This window comes from Pelophylax lessonae (assembly GCF_965119305.1).
Source record: "Pelophylax lessonae genome assembly, chromosome: 5".
NCBI classification, from domain to species: domain Eukaryota; kingdom Metazoa; phylum Chordata; class Amphibia; order Anura; family Ranidae; genus Pelophylax; species Pelophylax lessonae.
This window is the reverse complement of record NC_138772.1, coordinates 221161904-221179946: the sequence shown is the minus strand read 5'-3', so window position 1 is coordinate 221179946 and position 18043 is coordinate 221161904. Positions and strand designations below refer to the sequence as shown.

The 18043-nt window shown below is 43.5% G+C and overlaps 1 protein-coding gene across 1 annotated transcript in view; it reads left to right on the top strand.

Moving 5' to 3' along the window:
• Positions 1-18043, top strand: part of SPMIP7 (sperm microtubule inner protein 7) — a 108389-nt gene that overhangs the window by 18842 nt on the left and 71504 nt on the right. The window contains exon 3 of the mRNA XM_082259794.1: positions 7676-7743. Within this exon, the coding sequence (XP_082115920.1) occupies positions 7676-7743 (68 nt within the window). The remainder of the gene's footprint in view (positions 1-7675; positions 7744-18043) is intronic.

Here is an 18043-nt window from a genome sequence, read left to right as displayed (position 1 = left end):
ATTTAACGATGTCCCACCCACACAAGCACAGAGCCCTGCTCCTGACAGACTCTTGCTGGGAATGACAGCTGGCTGCTGAATGTAAAAAAATTTGCCAGTGATGCTGACTGATGTAATTGGCCAGGAAATCTTTCATGTATTGCTGGTAGAATCACTTCTGGCTGCAATAACAGCCAAAGGTTTTGGAAGATGAACACAGCCATACCTTTCCATTTAGTTCCCCCATTTGGTGGACCTTGAACAGCTACCTTTTAGGTCAAACTCTTCATGGACCTGAACCTGAAGCTCATCCATAGTGCTGACAATTTATATTACAAGTATTACTTATTTGCTGTATTTTGACAAAATAGGGGCAATTTTGCTAGAAATAACCTACTTGTTTATTTTGACAAAATACTTTGTACAATTTCAGTAGCTGTCAGTTAATTTTTTTTTTTTTTTTTAAATGTGAACTCTGTGCAGCAATTATTGAAAAAATAAAGTTTTTTTTTAGGCCTAAAATGCCTATTTTATTAAATAAATAGCTGATGATCCATTTCCACTGCCAGACTTATAAGATCGCTTAGAGAACAAATTGAGGCTTTCTTTGCCAAAATGCATGTTTATATAAACATGTAATCTATTTTCATTGCCTTAGTATCATGCTTATTAGAGAAAAGTATATTTCTACTTGCAAAAACAGATCAGTGATATATAGATGCAACCAAAAAGGGTTATTGGCCATCTGTCTGGCACAGGCAATGGCAGTGACCTCTCCACACAAAACCAAAATATCCGAGGTGGAAAGGAAGGACGCAGTAACAGCAAGTAGTCTGGGATTTCCAACACATGGTGCCTGTGGACTCTGTTTTAAGAATAAATCTGAGTGGTCAATCCACAAGAGATCATCAAGCAGAGGCGGCTCTCTAATTAGGCAAATTAGCCGAAGGCCTCGCACTCACAGGGGCCTCGCGGCCGCCTAATTTGCCGAGTTAAAGAGCCGCCTCTGAGGCTGGGCAGCAGGGATCTCCCTGCCATCAGCACAATTCTGACTCCGAGTCCCGGCCGATCTGTAAGCAGGAGAATCCGGGCTGTGATCAGGAGCAGCTCATGAATGGGAACTCACTGACATCTCCGGATCACAGCCAAATACTGAAGTCGCGGCGGTGACACTTCCCCTCCCTCACAGACCACAGACGGGGGAGGAGAGAGATCTGCTGCCTGCTTCTGCTCCTCCTCTCGACCTCTCCACCTATGCTTGCCCCGCCCACACTCCCCGACAGTTTTCTCCTCAGAAGATGATGTGTGGGCGCCTGGGCGGGAAGATTGAAAACCAGGAAGAAGAAGAGGAAAGCTGGCACCTGATCCCTTCATCCATCCATCCATCCCTTCCAGTGAGTACTCTGATGATGATTTAAGGGGCACCCTTCCTCCATCTCTTTCCATTCCTTTCTTTCTCCCTCTTTTCTGTCTGTCCCCCTATCTATCCATCTGTCCCCCTATCTATCCATCTGTCCCCCTATTTGTCCATCTGTCCCCCTATCTGTCCATCTGTACCCATATTTGTCAGTCTGTCTCCCTATCTGTCAGTCTGTCCCCCTATCTGTCCATCTGTCCCCCTATCTGTCCATCTGTCCCCCTATCTGTCCATCTGTCCCCCTATCTGTCCATCTGTCCCCCTATCTGTCCGTCTGTCCCCCTATCTGTCCGTCTGTACCCCTATTTGTCCATCTGTCCCCCTATCTGTCCATCTGTACCCATATTTGTCAGTCTGTCTCCCTATCTGTCCGTCTGTCCCCCTATCTGTCCATCTGTACCCCTATTTGTCAGTCTGTTCCCCTATCTGTCCATCTGTCCCCCTATTTGTCCGTCTGTCTCCCTATCTGTCCATCTGTCCCCCTATCTGGCCATCTGTCCCCCTATCTGTCCGTCTGTCCCCCTATATGTCCGTCTGTCCCCCTATCTGTCCATCTGTACCCCTATTTGTCCATCTGTCCCCCTATCTGTACCCATATTTGTCAGTCTGTCTCCCTATTTGTCCGTCTGTCCCCCTATCTGTCCATCTGTACCCCTATTTGTCCGTCTGTCCCCCTATCTGTCAGTCTGTCCCCCTATCTGTCCGTCTGTACCCCTATTTGTCCATCTGTCCCCCTATCTGTCCATCTGTACCCCTATTTGTCCATCTGTCCCCCTATATGTCCATCTGTACCCATATTTGTCAGTATGTCCCCCTATCTGTCCGCCTGTCCCCCTATCTGTCCATCTGTACCCCTATTTGTCAGTCTGTTCCCCTATCTGTCCATCTGTCCCCCTATTTGTCCGTCTGTCTCCCTATCTGTCTATCTGTCCCCCTATCTGGCCATCTGTACCCATATCTGTCCGTCTGTCCCCCTATCTGTCCGTCTGTCCCCCTATTTGTCCGTCTGTCTCCCTATCTGTCCGTCTGTCCCCCTATCTGTCCGTCTGTCCCCCTATCTGTCCGTCTCTCCCCTATATGTCCATCTGTCCCCCTATCTGTCTGTCTGTCCCCCTATCTGTCTGTCTGTCCCCCTATCTGTCTTTCTGCCCCCCTATCTGTCCCCCTATCTGTCTGTCTGTCCCCCCCATCTGTCTGTCTGTTCCCCCATCTGTCTGTCTGTCCCCCCATCTGTCTGTCTGTCCCCCCATCTGTCGGTCTGTCCCCCTAGCTGTCGGTCTGTCCCCCTAGCTGTCCGTCTGTCCCCCTGTCTGTCCCCCTGGCCGTCTGTCTGTCCCTGTCTGTCCGTCCCCCTGTCCCTGTCTGTCCGTCCCCCCTGTCTGTCCCCCTGTCTGTCCCCCTGTCTGTCCCCCCGTCTGTCTCCCTGTCTGTCCCCCTGTCCGTCCCCCTCATGCGAGTACAAATCCTTCTTTTTTATTGCTATACAGACCAGGATCCCCCAGTTTCACTCCAGCTTTCCTCTACCCATCCCTCATCATCTTCCCACTCCCCCCTTTTTACTCCCTCCATCTTCTCCCCAACCCCATGGTTCCCAGTCCCATCCCTCTCCTATTCATCCTATGTAATTGCCACAGTACACATCCCACCCACACAAGCAGCAGTAATCAGCCTCTGGGTTCTTCCTTAAAGAGGAAGTAAACCCTCCTCTGACACTTTTACCTATAGGTAAGTCTATGATAAGGCTTACCTATAGGTACTGTAAATATCTTCTAAACATGTACCGTTTAGGAGATATTTACCTTTACATGCAGCCAGTGACGTCACTGGCGCATGCGCTCTGAAGGAACGGCCGCTCATGCCGTTCCTTCAGAGTCCCGTGCCGTGACCGTTGGCTCCCGCGCGTGTGCGCGGGAGTGACGTCACCGCGGCTCCGGCCAATCAGATGGCCGGATGCCACGATCCCGGAAGACGGGCGACTGCACATGTCGCCCGTCATACAGGTGAGTGAGCGGCACGGCGGGGGCTCGTTGTAAGGTAAGTATTTCATAATGAGCTAGTATGCGTGCATACTAGCTCATTATGTGTTCGTCTTTCAGGTTGTAAAAAAAAAAAAAAAGTTAAACAAGTTTACAACCACTTTAACCTCTGCAAAGGGGGTGAGTGGGGCCTCATGTCTAAATTCTGCCTAAGGCCTTACAAAGCCTAGAGCCGCCTCTGTCATCAAGTGTGCATCTTAAGTGTCTAATACAGAAACACAGTTGATAAATGAAAAATATATATATTATCTAAATTATATCTGAAACATAGTCATCAGCTCTATGGGTAAACATATTCATCACTACTCCTCTTTGTCATTACATGGAGAGGACAGAATAAAATGTTTTTTATTTTTATTCTGGACAATTCATTACATGTTTAATTAACTAACTGTCTATCTGTGTAGCCATCACCTTAAACTAGGGTTCTTTCAAAGTTCTCTCTACGGGGCCAATATGTTTTCCAAATATTTGCAGGCCTTAAAAAAATTCCCCATCAGGGTCCCCCTTACACCAGAATCCCAATTAGAGACCTTCTTACATATAAGCCCCTCCTTACTTTAGGAATGCTGTCAGAGTTCCCCCTTACATCAGGGTCCCTATCATAGTCCCCCCTTACATCAGGTTTCTGAAACGTTACACCTTCACTGTAGGACATGCTGAACAAACGTCAATAAAGATGGTTCTTTTCACAGAAGACTAAGGTGTGCTGGCAACATTCCTTTTCTTTGATTGCTGTGGCTCTGTGGCTCACTAGTTGCTCTAGCACCCTGCAGTTGGGTGTATGTTGGTCTGGAGTGCAATGGAGATGTTTTTATACTTCTTGGACCCACTCACAGGCATGCTGACAGTTCACTTTCAGATCAGCCTGCTCTTGTTCCTGCCACAGTTGAGTTTAGTCTAGTATCCAAAACAACTGACTATTACTGTGCATAATTATTAGGCAACTTAACAAAAATCAAATATACAGTATACCCATTTCAATTATTTATTTTTACCAGTGAAACCAATATAACATCTCAACATTCACAAATATACATTTCTGACATTCAAAAACAAAACAAAAACAAATCAGTGACCAATATAGCCACCTTTCTTTGCAAGGTCACTCAAAAGCCTGCCATCCATGGGTTCTGTCAGTGTTTTGATCTGTTCACCATCAACATTGCATGCAGCAGCAACCACAGCCTCCCAGACACTGTTCAGAGAGGTGTACTGTTTTCCCTCCTTGTAAATCTCACATTTGATGATGGACCACAGGTTCTCAATGGGGTTCAGATCAGGTGAACAAGGAGGCCATGTCATTAGCTTTTCTTCTTTTATACCCTTTCTTGCCAGCCACGCTGTGGAGTACTTGGACGCGTGTGATGGAGCATTGTCCTGCATGAAAATCATGTTTTTCTTGAAGGATGCAGACTTCTTCCTGTACCACTGCTTGAAGAAGGTGTCTTCCAGAAACTGGCAGTAGGACTGGGAGTTGAGCTTGACTCCATCCTCAACCCGAAAAGGCCCCACAAGCTCATCTTTGATGATACCAGCCCAAACCAGTACTCCACCTCCACCTTGCTGGCGTCTGAGTCGGACTGGAGCTCTCTGCCCTTTACCAATCCAGCCACGGGCCCATCCATCTGGCCCATCAAGACTCACTCTCATTTCATCAGTCCATAAAACCTTTGAAAAATCAGTCTTGAGATATTTCTTTGCCCAGTCTTGACGTTTCAGCTTGTGTGTCTTGTTCAGTGGTGGTCGTCTTTCAGCCTTTCTTACCTTGGCCATGTCTCTGAGTATTGCACACCTTGTGCTTTTGGGCACTCCAGTGATGTTGCAGCTCTGAAATATGGCCAAACTGGTGGCTAGTGGCATCTTGGCAGCTGCACGCTTGACTTTTCTCAGTTCATGGGCTGTTATTTTGCGCCTTGGTTTTTCCACACGCTTCTTGCGACCCTGTTGACTATTTTGAATTAAATGCTTGATTGTTCGATGATCACGCTTCAGAAGCTTTGCAATTTTAAGAGTGCTGCATCCCTCTGCAAGATATCTCACTATTTTTGACATTTCTGAGCCTGTCAAGTCCTTCTTTTGACCCATTTTGCCCAAGGAAAGGAAGTTGCCTAATAATTATGCACACCTGATATAGGGTGTTGATGTCATTAGACCACACCCCTTCTCATTACAGAGATGCACATCACCTAATATGCTTAATTGGTAGTAGGCTTTCGAGCCTATACAGCTTGGAGTAAGACAACATGCATAAAGAGGATGATGTGGTCAAAATACTCATTTACCTAATAATTCTGCACTCCCTGTATAGCATTCCCACATTCCCTTATTCAGTAGCCAACACTGCTTCAAGTCACTCAGACGGTGGAGCTGTTCCTACTATACCAGTGCTGGTGTCGAGTGTTCCTCACAAATATTTATATACTTTCTCCCAATGGGTATTGTACATGAATTCTGTGACTTATGACCCAAATTAATTATAAGCAGTGTTTACCTTTAGAGCAAGTTAAGATGTTTAAAGATTGCTAGGTTGCTGTAGATGCATGACAAAAATGGAGAGCAGTGCAGCACAAAAGGATGGCAGCAAGACAGGAATAAAGAAAGTGGTGCCAAATGGGTTGGGAACTCACTATTTCAATAGGTAGTGCTGATGTGATGAAGTCAGCTCTTAATCTAAATTAAAGTGGTTCTAAATGCAGACGTTTTTTTTTTCTTTATCTTATCTAAGATAAAAAAAACCTCTAGTGTGCAGCAGCCCCCCTAATACTTACCTGAGCCCCATTTTGATCCAGCGATGTGCACGAGTGCCTCGGCCGTCCGGTATTCCCGCTCCTGATTGGCTGAGACATAGCAGCGGTGCCATTGGCTCCAACTGCTGTCAATCAAAGTTAGTTAGCCAATGAAGAGACAGAGGGGACGGGTCAAAAATGGCTTTGTGTCTGAATGGACACACAAGGCTGCAGCTTGGCTCGGGTGCCCCCACAGCAAGCTGTCGAGGGAGGAGCCAGGATGCAGGCGAAGGACCAGAGAAGAGGAGAATCTGAACTGCTCTGTGCAAAACCACTGCACAGAGCAGGTAAGTATAACATGTTTGTTATTTAAAAAAAAAAAAAAAACGAGACTTCAGTATCACTTTAATAAGAGGATGTTAAGATGGCCAGTCTCCCAGCACACGGAGAATTGGCTGCAGCTACAAACCCCTCTACAAGATGCTAGGGAAAAAAACGCTGATGGGATCATTAAAATAATTATTGTAAGAAATATGAACTGGTCACAGTGGTATAAATAATCATTCTGAATATAATGAGCTTTTTGCAGCCCTTGTGTACAATTGTATATTTCCCCAGAGAACCATTAAAGTGGTTGTAAGCGCTTACATATACCCACTGAAGTGACAAACCTTAGGTGATACACAGAAATAAAACAAATCCTTCTACATAAGCTGAACCTGTTTATCTACAGCCCTCTGTCCTCTACATCAGTTCAAAGTACACAGATCAAAGGCTATTTCTCAGCTTCCTGAAGACAGGGGGCAGATTTAATGTCACACACTGCACAAAAAAGAACACAGAGCTGAATGTAATATGAGATTAAAATGACCATATGATGAAACAATGCATAAAAATAGTTTTTGTTTAGTGAAAACTGTTAAAATGATCAGCAGGCCCAACAAAATAGGAAACTAAAATTATGGGAAATCTCCCTGTAAAAGTAGAGCATGGCCCCTCCCAACTTTGAAACCTTTCTTTTGATCACTAAAGCAGAACCCCAGCCAAAAATTACAAGATAAAAAGGAAAAGCAAAAAAAAAAAAAAAAAACTGTGCTTCAGTATTCACCTTAATCCAGAGATTGTCCCCACATTTCTTCTTATTTGCAGCAAGATGTCCTCAGTCTAATGGCCAGCTTCATTCAACCCATTTCCTTTGAGCCAAAGTATTCCTCCAGTCTGTGATTGGACAGTGAAGGGAGAAGCAGCACAGTGATGAGCTGATCTTTGTTCCTCTCTGCTATACCCTCCTATCAAATGAACTGATCCTTGTGCTGCTTCTTCCTCACACTCCAGCTATATTGTACAGGAACTATAAGAGGCTCATAGGTCAAATTTGCACCATGCATACTGTGTTATTCGTTGCTCACTCTTCTTATGATTTTTTTAGTTCCTTTATATTTTGAAAATGTACTATTTGAAAGATTTTGGGTCCTCATTGTTTTCATTCTGAATTTTCTAATTATTCTAAACAGCATTCAGATGATAATTACTCAAGAGATGCCTTGGTCCACAAATTTATGTACACTTCATCTACACAAAGGTAAGATATGTTTCCATTTAAACTTTAAGAGTGTCCTTCCTAGATATTTGTTTTTCTTAGGAAAGCATACTCTGCTTTAGCAATGGGTATTAAATATCTAAGTTTTCTGTACATTCACTATGCAACCTTTCCAGGGCGATTCTTGAGTGAAGATTTACTAAATCAGCCTCACTGCATGCTGGTACTCACTGCTGCTACCTAATTTACCAGGCCATCTGCATTATTTACAGTGGTGAGATCAACCAGGGCGTTTTCACTCCATAGGGTTGGTGCACTGAGATTATTCTGGGTTTGGGTGTTCACACATTTGATCTTTTTTCACCTTGTGCACTATGGTAAAGATATGCATGTTGGGACAGTGTTGTTTCGTTTATTCTGAATGTCACCTCAAGACACTTTCCGAAAGGACATTCCTTGCTCTGCCAAAAATGCTGCATACACAAATTTTGGCATGTTGTGGTGATAGGCAGCCCTATCATTCATTCAAACGTGCAGCGATAGGCCTTTCAAGCAAAGTAATGGTTAACTTAACATAGTGAAAATGATGAATTTGTTGACATGGTGTAACCTAAAATGCATGACGGAAATTAATTTTTTTTGCTTGCACATGATTGGGTGATTGACGTAAAATGTTTTACCACAAGGCACACTTAGGAGAAAGTAGTATTAAAATAACCCTCATTGCTGCAGTAATTGTACCCCCCAAGCATTGATGTCAGAGGACCCAATTATATACCCCAGCATCAGTGCCCGTTTATACAGAAATAACCCCAAGCATTGTTGTCAATAGCAGAAATAATAACCCCCAGCATCAGTGCCAGTTTTGCAATTAAAAAAACAGTATTGGTATCAATAGCAGCAATAATAACCCAAAGCATTAGTGGCAGTTTCTAACAATAAAAACCCCCAACATTAGTGTCAGAAGCAGCAATAATAACCCCCAGCATAGGTGGTCAGTGGTGTGTTAAGCCCCTTCATTGTTAGCCCCTTAAAGTGGAATTCCAGTTAAAACCTAACTAGCCTTAGAAATGCCCCCTCCTCATTCCTAAAACCTATGCTGAATAACCTGTAAAAAAAAAAAAAAAAAAAAAGGTATATATACTTACCTATTTTCATTCTGCTCTAGTCTGGTCACGTGATATTCCTTGTATCAGCCAGTGGCAACTACAGGACAAAGGAGAAAGCATTTGTCATAGGCTGGTAAAGCCTGGAGTGGTGACGTCACCCAAAGGTTCCCATGTGTGGTGCATTTTCTAAAAAGCACACCAATGATGCAGCATGCAGGACTTTTGGGGTGCTTTTAGAAAATGCACCGAAAAGGCGGAACATAAAAAAGACTATGGAAAACTCCGGGTGCACTGCACTGTACCCACCATATTGCTGGAATTCTACTTTAATCTCTCTGCACTGATGATCAGTGTGGGAGTACTATTTAACCACTTAAGGACAATTAAAATCAGTATTTTTTGCTAGAAAATTACTTAGAACCCCCAAACATTATATATATTTTTTTAGCAAAGACTCTGGAGAATAAAACGGTGGTCATTGAAATATTTTTTGTCACGCAGTATTTGCTCATCGGTCTTTCAAACACAATTTCTTTGGGAAAAAATACACTTCACTGCATTTAAAAAAACAAAACAGTAAAGTTAGCCCAATTTTTTTGTATATTGTGAAAGATGATGTCATGGCGTGTAAAAAAAATACCTAACATGTTACAGTTTAAAATTGCACACACTTGTGGAATGGTGACAAACTACAGTACTTTAATATCTCCATAGGCGACTGGAGACCCGGGCTGAGTGGCGGAAGGCGGCGGGATGGGTGGGACGTCCCCTACCGCTCGTTGAGATAATGGCTAAGCGGCTCAGCCAGCTCTAAAAAACGGTACCAGGTTGATGCCTTCAGCTGCAGGCATCCCCCGGTACAACTACTTCTTCAAGCTGATGTACAGGTACGTCGGTTTGCAGGAAGTGGCTTAGCATCCCTCCCCATTGGTGGTCAGTGACAGTGTTAATTAACTCCTTTGTGCTACTTTAGTGGACCGTGGCTGCAGCATTAAGGGGTTAATTAACATTAATACTGGCCACTAATGTGGTACAAAGGGGTTCATTAACACGGCCACTGATCACTAATGCATCAGTGAGCAGTGGCAGTAGTTAATTAACCCCTTCACCCCCACCTCACCCCAATTACAAAAACTCCCCAAGGAGTTAACCAGTCCATTTCACAGGAAAATTCTTATGACTGACTCACTGTAAGTAGGCATACCATTATACTGTAAAGTCGTGTTTATCCTCCTCTGCCTGCTGCTTTTATTAGGGTATTATTCAGTTGCTCAGTTATCTGACCAACATAGACCCTCCCTCATGGTGCAGCTGTCTCTTCCTGTCTTGGCCTCTGAATAATGTTACGTCAGAGGTTGGGACTAGAAATTATCTGTCGGGTGGAGATTACTCCGTCTGACAGAGAAGTGTAAATGTCTTCTAGAGTAGTGCCTTCCGGGTGCAGGAGGAGTGCAGGGACCACTACAGCAACCTGTTGTAGTCCTGCAAGAGAACTGTGTGTGCATGGTCTGTTTTGGGCAGCAGCAGGGATCTGTGCACTGCTGTACATCTTCAAGCGACAACCGCCTGACTTTAGCCAGCACTGCACTGTGTTATTAGAGCACTCTACCTGCACCCCTAACCCCACCCTATTAAATGACTTGTGTAGCATTAATATTTTTTTTCTTAACAAAAGTGGAGTTTTACTTTAAATCCCCATTATGCCCAGTACTTTCTGTAAGTTTGCCTCCACACTGCACGGATTAAATGCTTGTTTAGGTCTAAGGGGCCCAAAAAATACTTTACAGACAGAAGCCATTGCTGCCGTCGGCTACCACACACTGCTTTGCCAATCCCCACAGCCTCTTCCCTTCATTACTCTCATTCTCATATGTCATCAAGTTTAATGCAATGCCCATAACTCTACATTGGGCAAGAGGATGCCAAGGGACACTCCACAACAGGGCCCAGGGGAGCACCAGCTGCAGGGAGAGCAGAGAGTTTAACCTTTACAGCATGAGGTTGGCTCCACTGCAAAGGTGGATATTTACCTTTCTTAGTTGGGCTTTAAAGCCCATATCTGAAATATGTATTAATTAGGCAGTTCTCAGGTAAAGTTGAACCCCAAGCAAATATAAAAGGCTATCACGTAGTTTTGTGTTCCTTAAGGCTGGGTTCAGACTTTGGCAAATTGGATGCAGGTTTCCCTTGTAACCAATTTGCATGGCAGGAGAGTGTGATTGTCTCTCACTGGAGACACACCTCCGGGGTGGCCGCCGTCCGCACTGGAAAAGGGCCCTGTGCATCTTTGCCTCTGTTTTAGGTCTGAACTCCGGCCAAAGTTAGGACCTCATTTGCATCTGAAACAGAGAACAAGGATGCATCAGACCCCCCGCTGTGAGCTGTGGCTGCAGCTAATGTGAATCCAGCCTAAAAGTTGGTAAATGTGTTTTGAAATATGGAGAGGGCAGATACATGTATCCGTATATATTAAAGCTAGATTTCAGGAATTCAGACACTTTTTAAAATGTGCTGGCTTACTTTGTGTTAAGTCCAATGATGTGCATGTCACCTTATGGACTAATCCCTTTAATTTACATTTTTACTGAGCACTGGGAGCATAGCTTTTACTACACTCCCAGCGCTCTGCAGCTCCTTGACCTGCAGCTGCTCTGCCTGCCCCCTCCTCTTCTTCTGCCCAATTCATGGAGAGCTTTGTAGAGCTGCTGCTGTTTGAGAAAGCCGTGTCTGTCCTAGCAGAGCTCAGAGAGTATAGTGATAGATCACTGATGGCGAACCTTGGCACCCCAGATGTTTTGGAACTACATTTCCCATGATGCTCATGCACTCTGCAGTGCATTTGAGCATCATGGGAAATGTAGTTCCAAAACATCTGGGGTGCCAAGGTTCACCATCACTGTGATAGATGTACTCCCAGCACTTAGTAAAACTGCCAATAGAAAAAAAAAAAAGTGATACATTATTACGGTGGTATGCACTTCGATGGACTTAACCCATAGTAAGCCAGCCCAAGTGGCTGAATTCATAGTGTTCAGCTTTAACTCATACCTAATAGCACAATACTGCCAATATAACACTGTTCTCTCACTAGCAGAAGGTGAAAACAAGAAGAAAAATGTCCTAAGGTCATAGTGCCATCAGCAGGCTAGTGTGGGTGGGTAATCCAGCTCTGTTTGTTTCACAGTGAAGGGAAGTGACGTTGTAACCTGACTATGCTCTATAGAAGAGTAGCCTGGATCACAAAACTTACAGCATGTTACCAGACTACATCAACAAACATTATATTATATATATATATTATACTGACATGTATTATATTATATATTATACATGTCAGTATAAACTGATTAACCAAGCCATATCACCAGCTATGCTCTAACATCATGAGATCAGAACTAGACCGTATTATTAGGTTATGTCTACAGACAGATCGTATCACCAGAGCACACCAGGGCAAGCTAGCCTTTCGTTTTAAAATGGATAGCCCAATGGAATCTTTCCCCTCTTTCTTCTTCTCTCCACCTGGCTACATACACTATTGCTCAGTCAAAAAATATACATTGTCTTTTCTGTGTTCTCTTTAGAAAAATGTTATATATGTATAACTTACACATTTACACTGACTTGATTGGAGTTAGGCCTACAAGTAGGCCACAGATGTACTTGAAGAGAATAACTGGACAGAGACACATGAAGAGAACCCAGTGGTTGCCTCCCCAGTAGAGGGGAATCGGGTATGGCGGTGGTCCTGAAGTGAGTGTCATTGTCTGGTTCTAAGATATGGTATACTGTACAACAGAATAATGTTTCCCCATGACTCATCAATGATCTGGCAGGTTGTACCAACAAGTACTTGGGTTCTCTCTGTGGCAGAAAGCCATGTGTGTAGGTCCAATTCCAGTTGGTTGAACAAGTCAACCAACACTCTGTGATATGTTCAGTGTCGAAGGGGGCTGCAGCCCAGATTCCACCTCTTGCTTAGCACAAGCCTGCCCCATTAGAAGTACTGACTATCTATGGTCTCACACGCAACATTTCAGATGAAGGATACCAGCATGTTTTATTTACAGTGGACCATTTACCAAGTTTGCAGTGCCAGTACTGACCTGCAGCCAGACAGCCAAGACCACCACCTAGATGGTGTGGAAGCACTTTTAAATTTTAAACAGAAATCTTAAACAGAAATCCTGTGTTAAGAGTTCTTCCAAGAATGTTGCCACTCACTGCGATTTAGGGCATTAGGAGTTTGCACAATACCCCATACCACCCACAAAGCAATGGGGCATGTGAGAGGTTCAATTTCACTCTGATACAACTGCTGAGAGAATCAGCTCATGAGAAAGTAAGCAAGTGGTTCCGTTGCATAGCCAACGTGGTGTGGAAATACAGCCGTACAGTGCATTCCTCAACAGTCCACTCACCCTGTTATTTATGGCTGTACTCTCAGGGGGCTCTCAGCCCTATGTGCCACAGAAGAACACATAACTTCCAACACATAACATTTTCCTTTCAGAAGTGGAAGCAATGTCTGTCTGAAGTTCAACAGTTAAAGACTAGTCATGGGTAGAACAAGAAGGGATGGAAGCATCAAACTTTGACCTTCAATCTAAAGACAGAGTACTAGTTCAACTTGAAAGGGGACACCTGCAGGGAGCTTTGCAAACATCATAGGAAGAAATCCCTGAGGTTTCCCTACAACAGCCCATTTCAGGTGTGCCACTTTACAATATCCAGGGAGAAGGGGACACCCACACTATAAACTTCTCAAACTCATTGAGATCCACAAACAGGCTCATGAGGGATTTTATGAGGAACCACTCCAAGTTTGTGAGCCACAAACCTCTCTGCCCCAGAGGTTCAAAGCAATTACTTTTAAGGTTTTAAGAAGAACTTAGGGCATTTATTTTTTCCCATGCAGTGAGGCTGTGCCCGGACTGCCTGAGTTCACTGCTCATATTTGTCTATGGGGTGAGGAGAGTGGAGATATACTTACCTAATCCACCTATCCTCTGAGCGCAAGGCCGGACCCTGGCGCTTCTGCCCCCCTTGCATACTAGCCACCTTGTGCATTCCAGATGTCATGGACCACCTCTGGACGTGAGGACAGCAAGAACAGTCCACCGCTGGATGGGGAAAGGGGGGGGGGAAGGTGTTTTCTAGAGGATCGAAGGATCAGGTAAGTATAGATTTTCCTTGCGCCCTTGGACAAAATGAGATGTTAACCCATGCAGTGCGTGCAGAGCAGTTCTTTAAAACAGGGAGAGGTGCTGGGGAGGAGGGTCTGAAACATAGTTGGACAATAAAATACTGTCTTTCCACACTACCAGAATACAATATTTTTTCCCATAGTGGTTATAAATATGTGCGCCATCATAAGCTTGGCTACAGTCAAAGTACATTTGAAAAATAGAAAATTAGAAAAATAATAAGAAGATCATACACTAATAAAAAATATATCATAAAAATAATGTATTCTAACGTTAATCAGTTACAGACAATTCCATGCAAGCTACACAAAGCAATTAATGTAGAGAATATGTCATAATTCAAGGGGTTATTTTCCAACTTCCAGACTCCGAAGATGCTGTGAAATTTTGGCAGCAAGCAGTGAAAGTAATGATGCACAGAAACAAAACAATTTAATAGTGCGCAGTGCCGTGTATAACTTTTAAAGATTATTCTATTATGACATGTTTACTAGGCTGATCAAGAAAAGGATGTACAGCTGAGAGCAGCAAGCAAATAAAACATATATTAGCATAATAATTTTAAGCATGATTATTTCTATTGTCAAATAAATTTTAGCACGGTGATACTTTGTTTTTTATCCTTTTCATTCCAAAAAGCGACGATCAAAGGAACACCTTGAAAAAATGACAAAAACAACATTTTCTTGGAGTTCATAAACCACTTTAGCTCCCGAAGATCTACCCCCCTTCATGACAAGGCCATTTTTTGTAATACGGCTCTGCGATACTTTACCAGACAATTGTGTGGTCGTGCAACACTGTACCCAAATAAAATGTATATCTTTTTTTTCCCACAAATAGAGCTTTCTTTTGGTGGTATTTGATCACCTTTGCAGCTATAAAAAAAAAAAAAAAAGACCAACAATTTTGAAAAAAATAAAAAACAATATTTTTAACTTTCTGCTATTAAACATATTCAGCAAGAAATCAAATTCCTTCATCAATTTAGGTCAATATGTATTCTGCTACATAGTTTTGATAAGAAAAATCCCAATAAGCATACAGTGAGTATGGAAAGTATTCAGACCCCCTTAAATGTTTCACTCTTTGTTATATTGCAGCCATTTGCTAAAATCATTTAAGTTCATTCTTCTTCCTCATGAATGTACACATAGCACCCCATACTGACAGAAAAACACAGACATTTTTGACATTGTTGCAGATTTATTAAAAAAGAAAAACTGAAATATCACATGGTCCTAAGTATTCAGACCCTTTGCTGTGACACTCATATATTTAACTCAGGTGCTTTCCATTTCTTCTGATCATCCTTGAGATGGTTCTACACCTTCATTTGAGTCCAGCTGTGTTTGATTATACTGATTGGACTTGATTAGGAAAGCCACACACCTGTCTATAAGACCTTCCAGATCACAATGCATGTCAGAGCAAATGAGAATCATGAGGTCAAAGGAACTGCCTGAAGAGCTCAGAGACAGAATTGTGGCAAGGCACAGATCTGGCCAAGGTTACAAAAAGATTTCTGCTGCACTTAAGGTTCCTAAGAGCACAGTGGCCTCCATAATCCTCAAATGGAAGACGTTTGGGACAACCAGAACCCTTCCTAGAGCTGGCCGTCCGGCCAAACTGAGCTATCGGGGGAGAAGAGCCTTGGTGAGAGAGGTAAAGAAGAACCCAAAGATCACTGTGGCTGAGCTCCAGAGATGCAGTCAGGAGATGGGAGAAAGTTGTAGAAAGTCAACCATCACTGCAGCCCTCCACCAGTCGGGGCTTTATGGCAGAGTGGCCCGACGGAAGCCTCTCCTCAGTGTAAGACACATGAAAGCCCGCATGGAGTTTGCTAAAAAACACCTGAAGGACTCCAAGATGGTGAGAAATAAGATTCTTTGGTCTGATGAGACCAAAATAGAACTTTTTGGCCTTAATTCTAAGCGGTATGTGTGGAGAAAACCAGGCACTGCTCATCACCTGTCCAATACAGTCCCAACAGTGAAGCATGGTGGTGGCAGCATCATGCTGTGGGGATGTTTTTCAGCTGCAGGGACAGGACGACTGGTTGCAATCGAGGGAAAGATGAATGAAGCTAAGTACAGGGATATCCTGGACAAAAACCTTCTCCAGAGTGCTCTGGACCTCAGACTGGGCCGAAGGTTTACCTTCCAACAAGACAATGACCCTAAGCACACAGCTAAAATAACGAAGGAGTGGCTTCACAACAACTCCGTGACTGTTCTTGAATGGCCCAGCCAGAGCCCTGACTTAAACCCAATTGAGCATCTCTGGAGAGACCTAAAAATGGCTGTCCACCAACGTTTACCATCCAACCTGACAGAACTGGAGAGGATCTGCAAGGAGGAATGGCAGAGGATCCCCAAATCCAGGTGTGAAAGACTTGTTGCATCTTTCCCAAAAAGACTCCTGGCTGTATTAGATCAAAAGGGGGCTTCTACTAAATACTGAGCAAAGGGTCTGAATACTTAGGACCATGTGATATTTCAGTTTTTCTTTTTTAATAAATCTGCAACAATGTCAACAATTCTGTGTTTTTCTGTCAGTATGGGGTGCTATGTGTACATTCATGAGGAAGAAGAATGAACCTAAATGATTTTAGCAAATGGCTGCAATATAACAAAGAGTGAAAAATTTAAGGGGGTCTGAATATTTTCCGTACCCACTGTATATTGGTTGGTTTGTGCAAAAATTATAGCGTCTACAAACTATGGGATATTTTTATTTATTTATTATTTATTTATTTTACTAGTAATGGAAGCAATCAGCGACTTATAGCGGGACTGCAATATTGGGATGGACAAATTAGGCACTAACACTTTTGACACTTTTTGGGGACCAGTGACACTAATAGAGTGATCAGTGTTGAAAAAAATTGCACTGTCACTGTACTAATGACACTGGCTGGGAAGGGGTTAACATCAGGGACAATCAAAGAGTTAAGTGTGCCTAGCCTGTTCTTGGTACTGTGGGGGAAGTGCTTTTACTATTGGAAGGCATTGATCCATGTCTCTGATTTACAGGAACACTTCTTCCCTACTGACAGAACCGTGACCTGCCTTGTTTACATAGGCAGACTGCCGTTCTGCCTCTGTGCTGAACAATTGGTGGGTGCTGTGGACATTGAGTCCGTAGCACCCGCCGCTGAGCTCCCGCTGTGTGTTATCACAACAGAAGTAAGTCGGCGGTGGCGCATTTGTGTGCCCCAGCCCTGGAAGTGTCAGATTACAAACTAAGTATGTGATCTGGCGCAGAGCGGCTGCCCTGCCAAAGTATATCTATAGAGCACGGTCATAAAGTGGTAAAGGGGCACAGAATCAGTATCTATTGTGATATATTTGGTTATACTGCCACCTTCAGGAGGAATTGGACACTGGCAAGCCATTGGACAGCCAGGTAAACCCTTTCAAATCTCGGCATGTCGCAGTTTTGTAGAAAAGCAGTAACTAGACTGGATAACAAAAGATCCTCTACTACACAGCATCTAAATATACAGTATCTCACAAAAGTGAGTACACCCCTCACATTTTTGTAAATATTTTATTCTATCTTTTCATATGACAACACTGAAGAAATTACACTTTTCTACAATGTAAAGTAGTGAGTGTACAGCCTGTATAACAGTGTACATTTGCTGTCCCCTCAAAATAACTCAACACACAGTCATTAATGTCAGTTTGGCCTAAATTAGCAAAATGCATTTTTTGTTTAATTAGCAAAAAATAAAACAACCCAGTGGTAATTAAATGCCACCAGAAAAAGCTCTATGTATGTAAAAAAAAAAAAAAAATAATAAAAATGTCATATGGGTAATGTTGCAAGACTGCGCAATTGTCATTCAAAGCAGTGGCGGAACTACCAAGGTCACAGCAGTCACCATTGCGACTGGGCCCTGGAGTTCCACCACTGTGGGGGGGGGGGCATCTATCTGTTCTGGCTGTGCTACTGTGAGGGGCGGCCGCCCACTCGTTCGTTCGTATCAGCATGCAGGGGGTGCGGCCGGCCGTTGAGGGG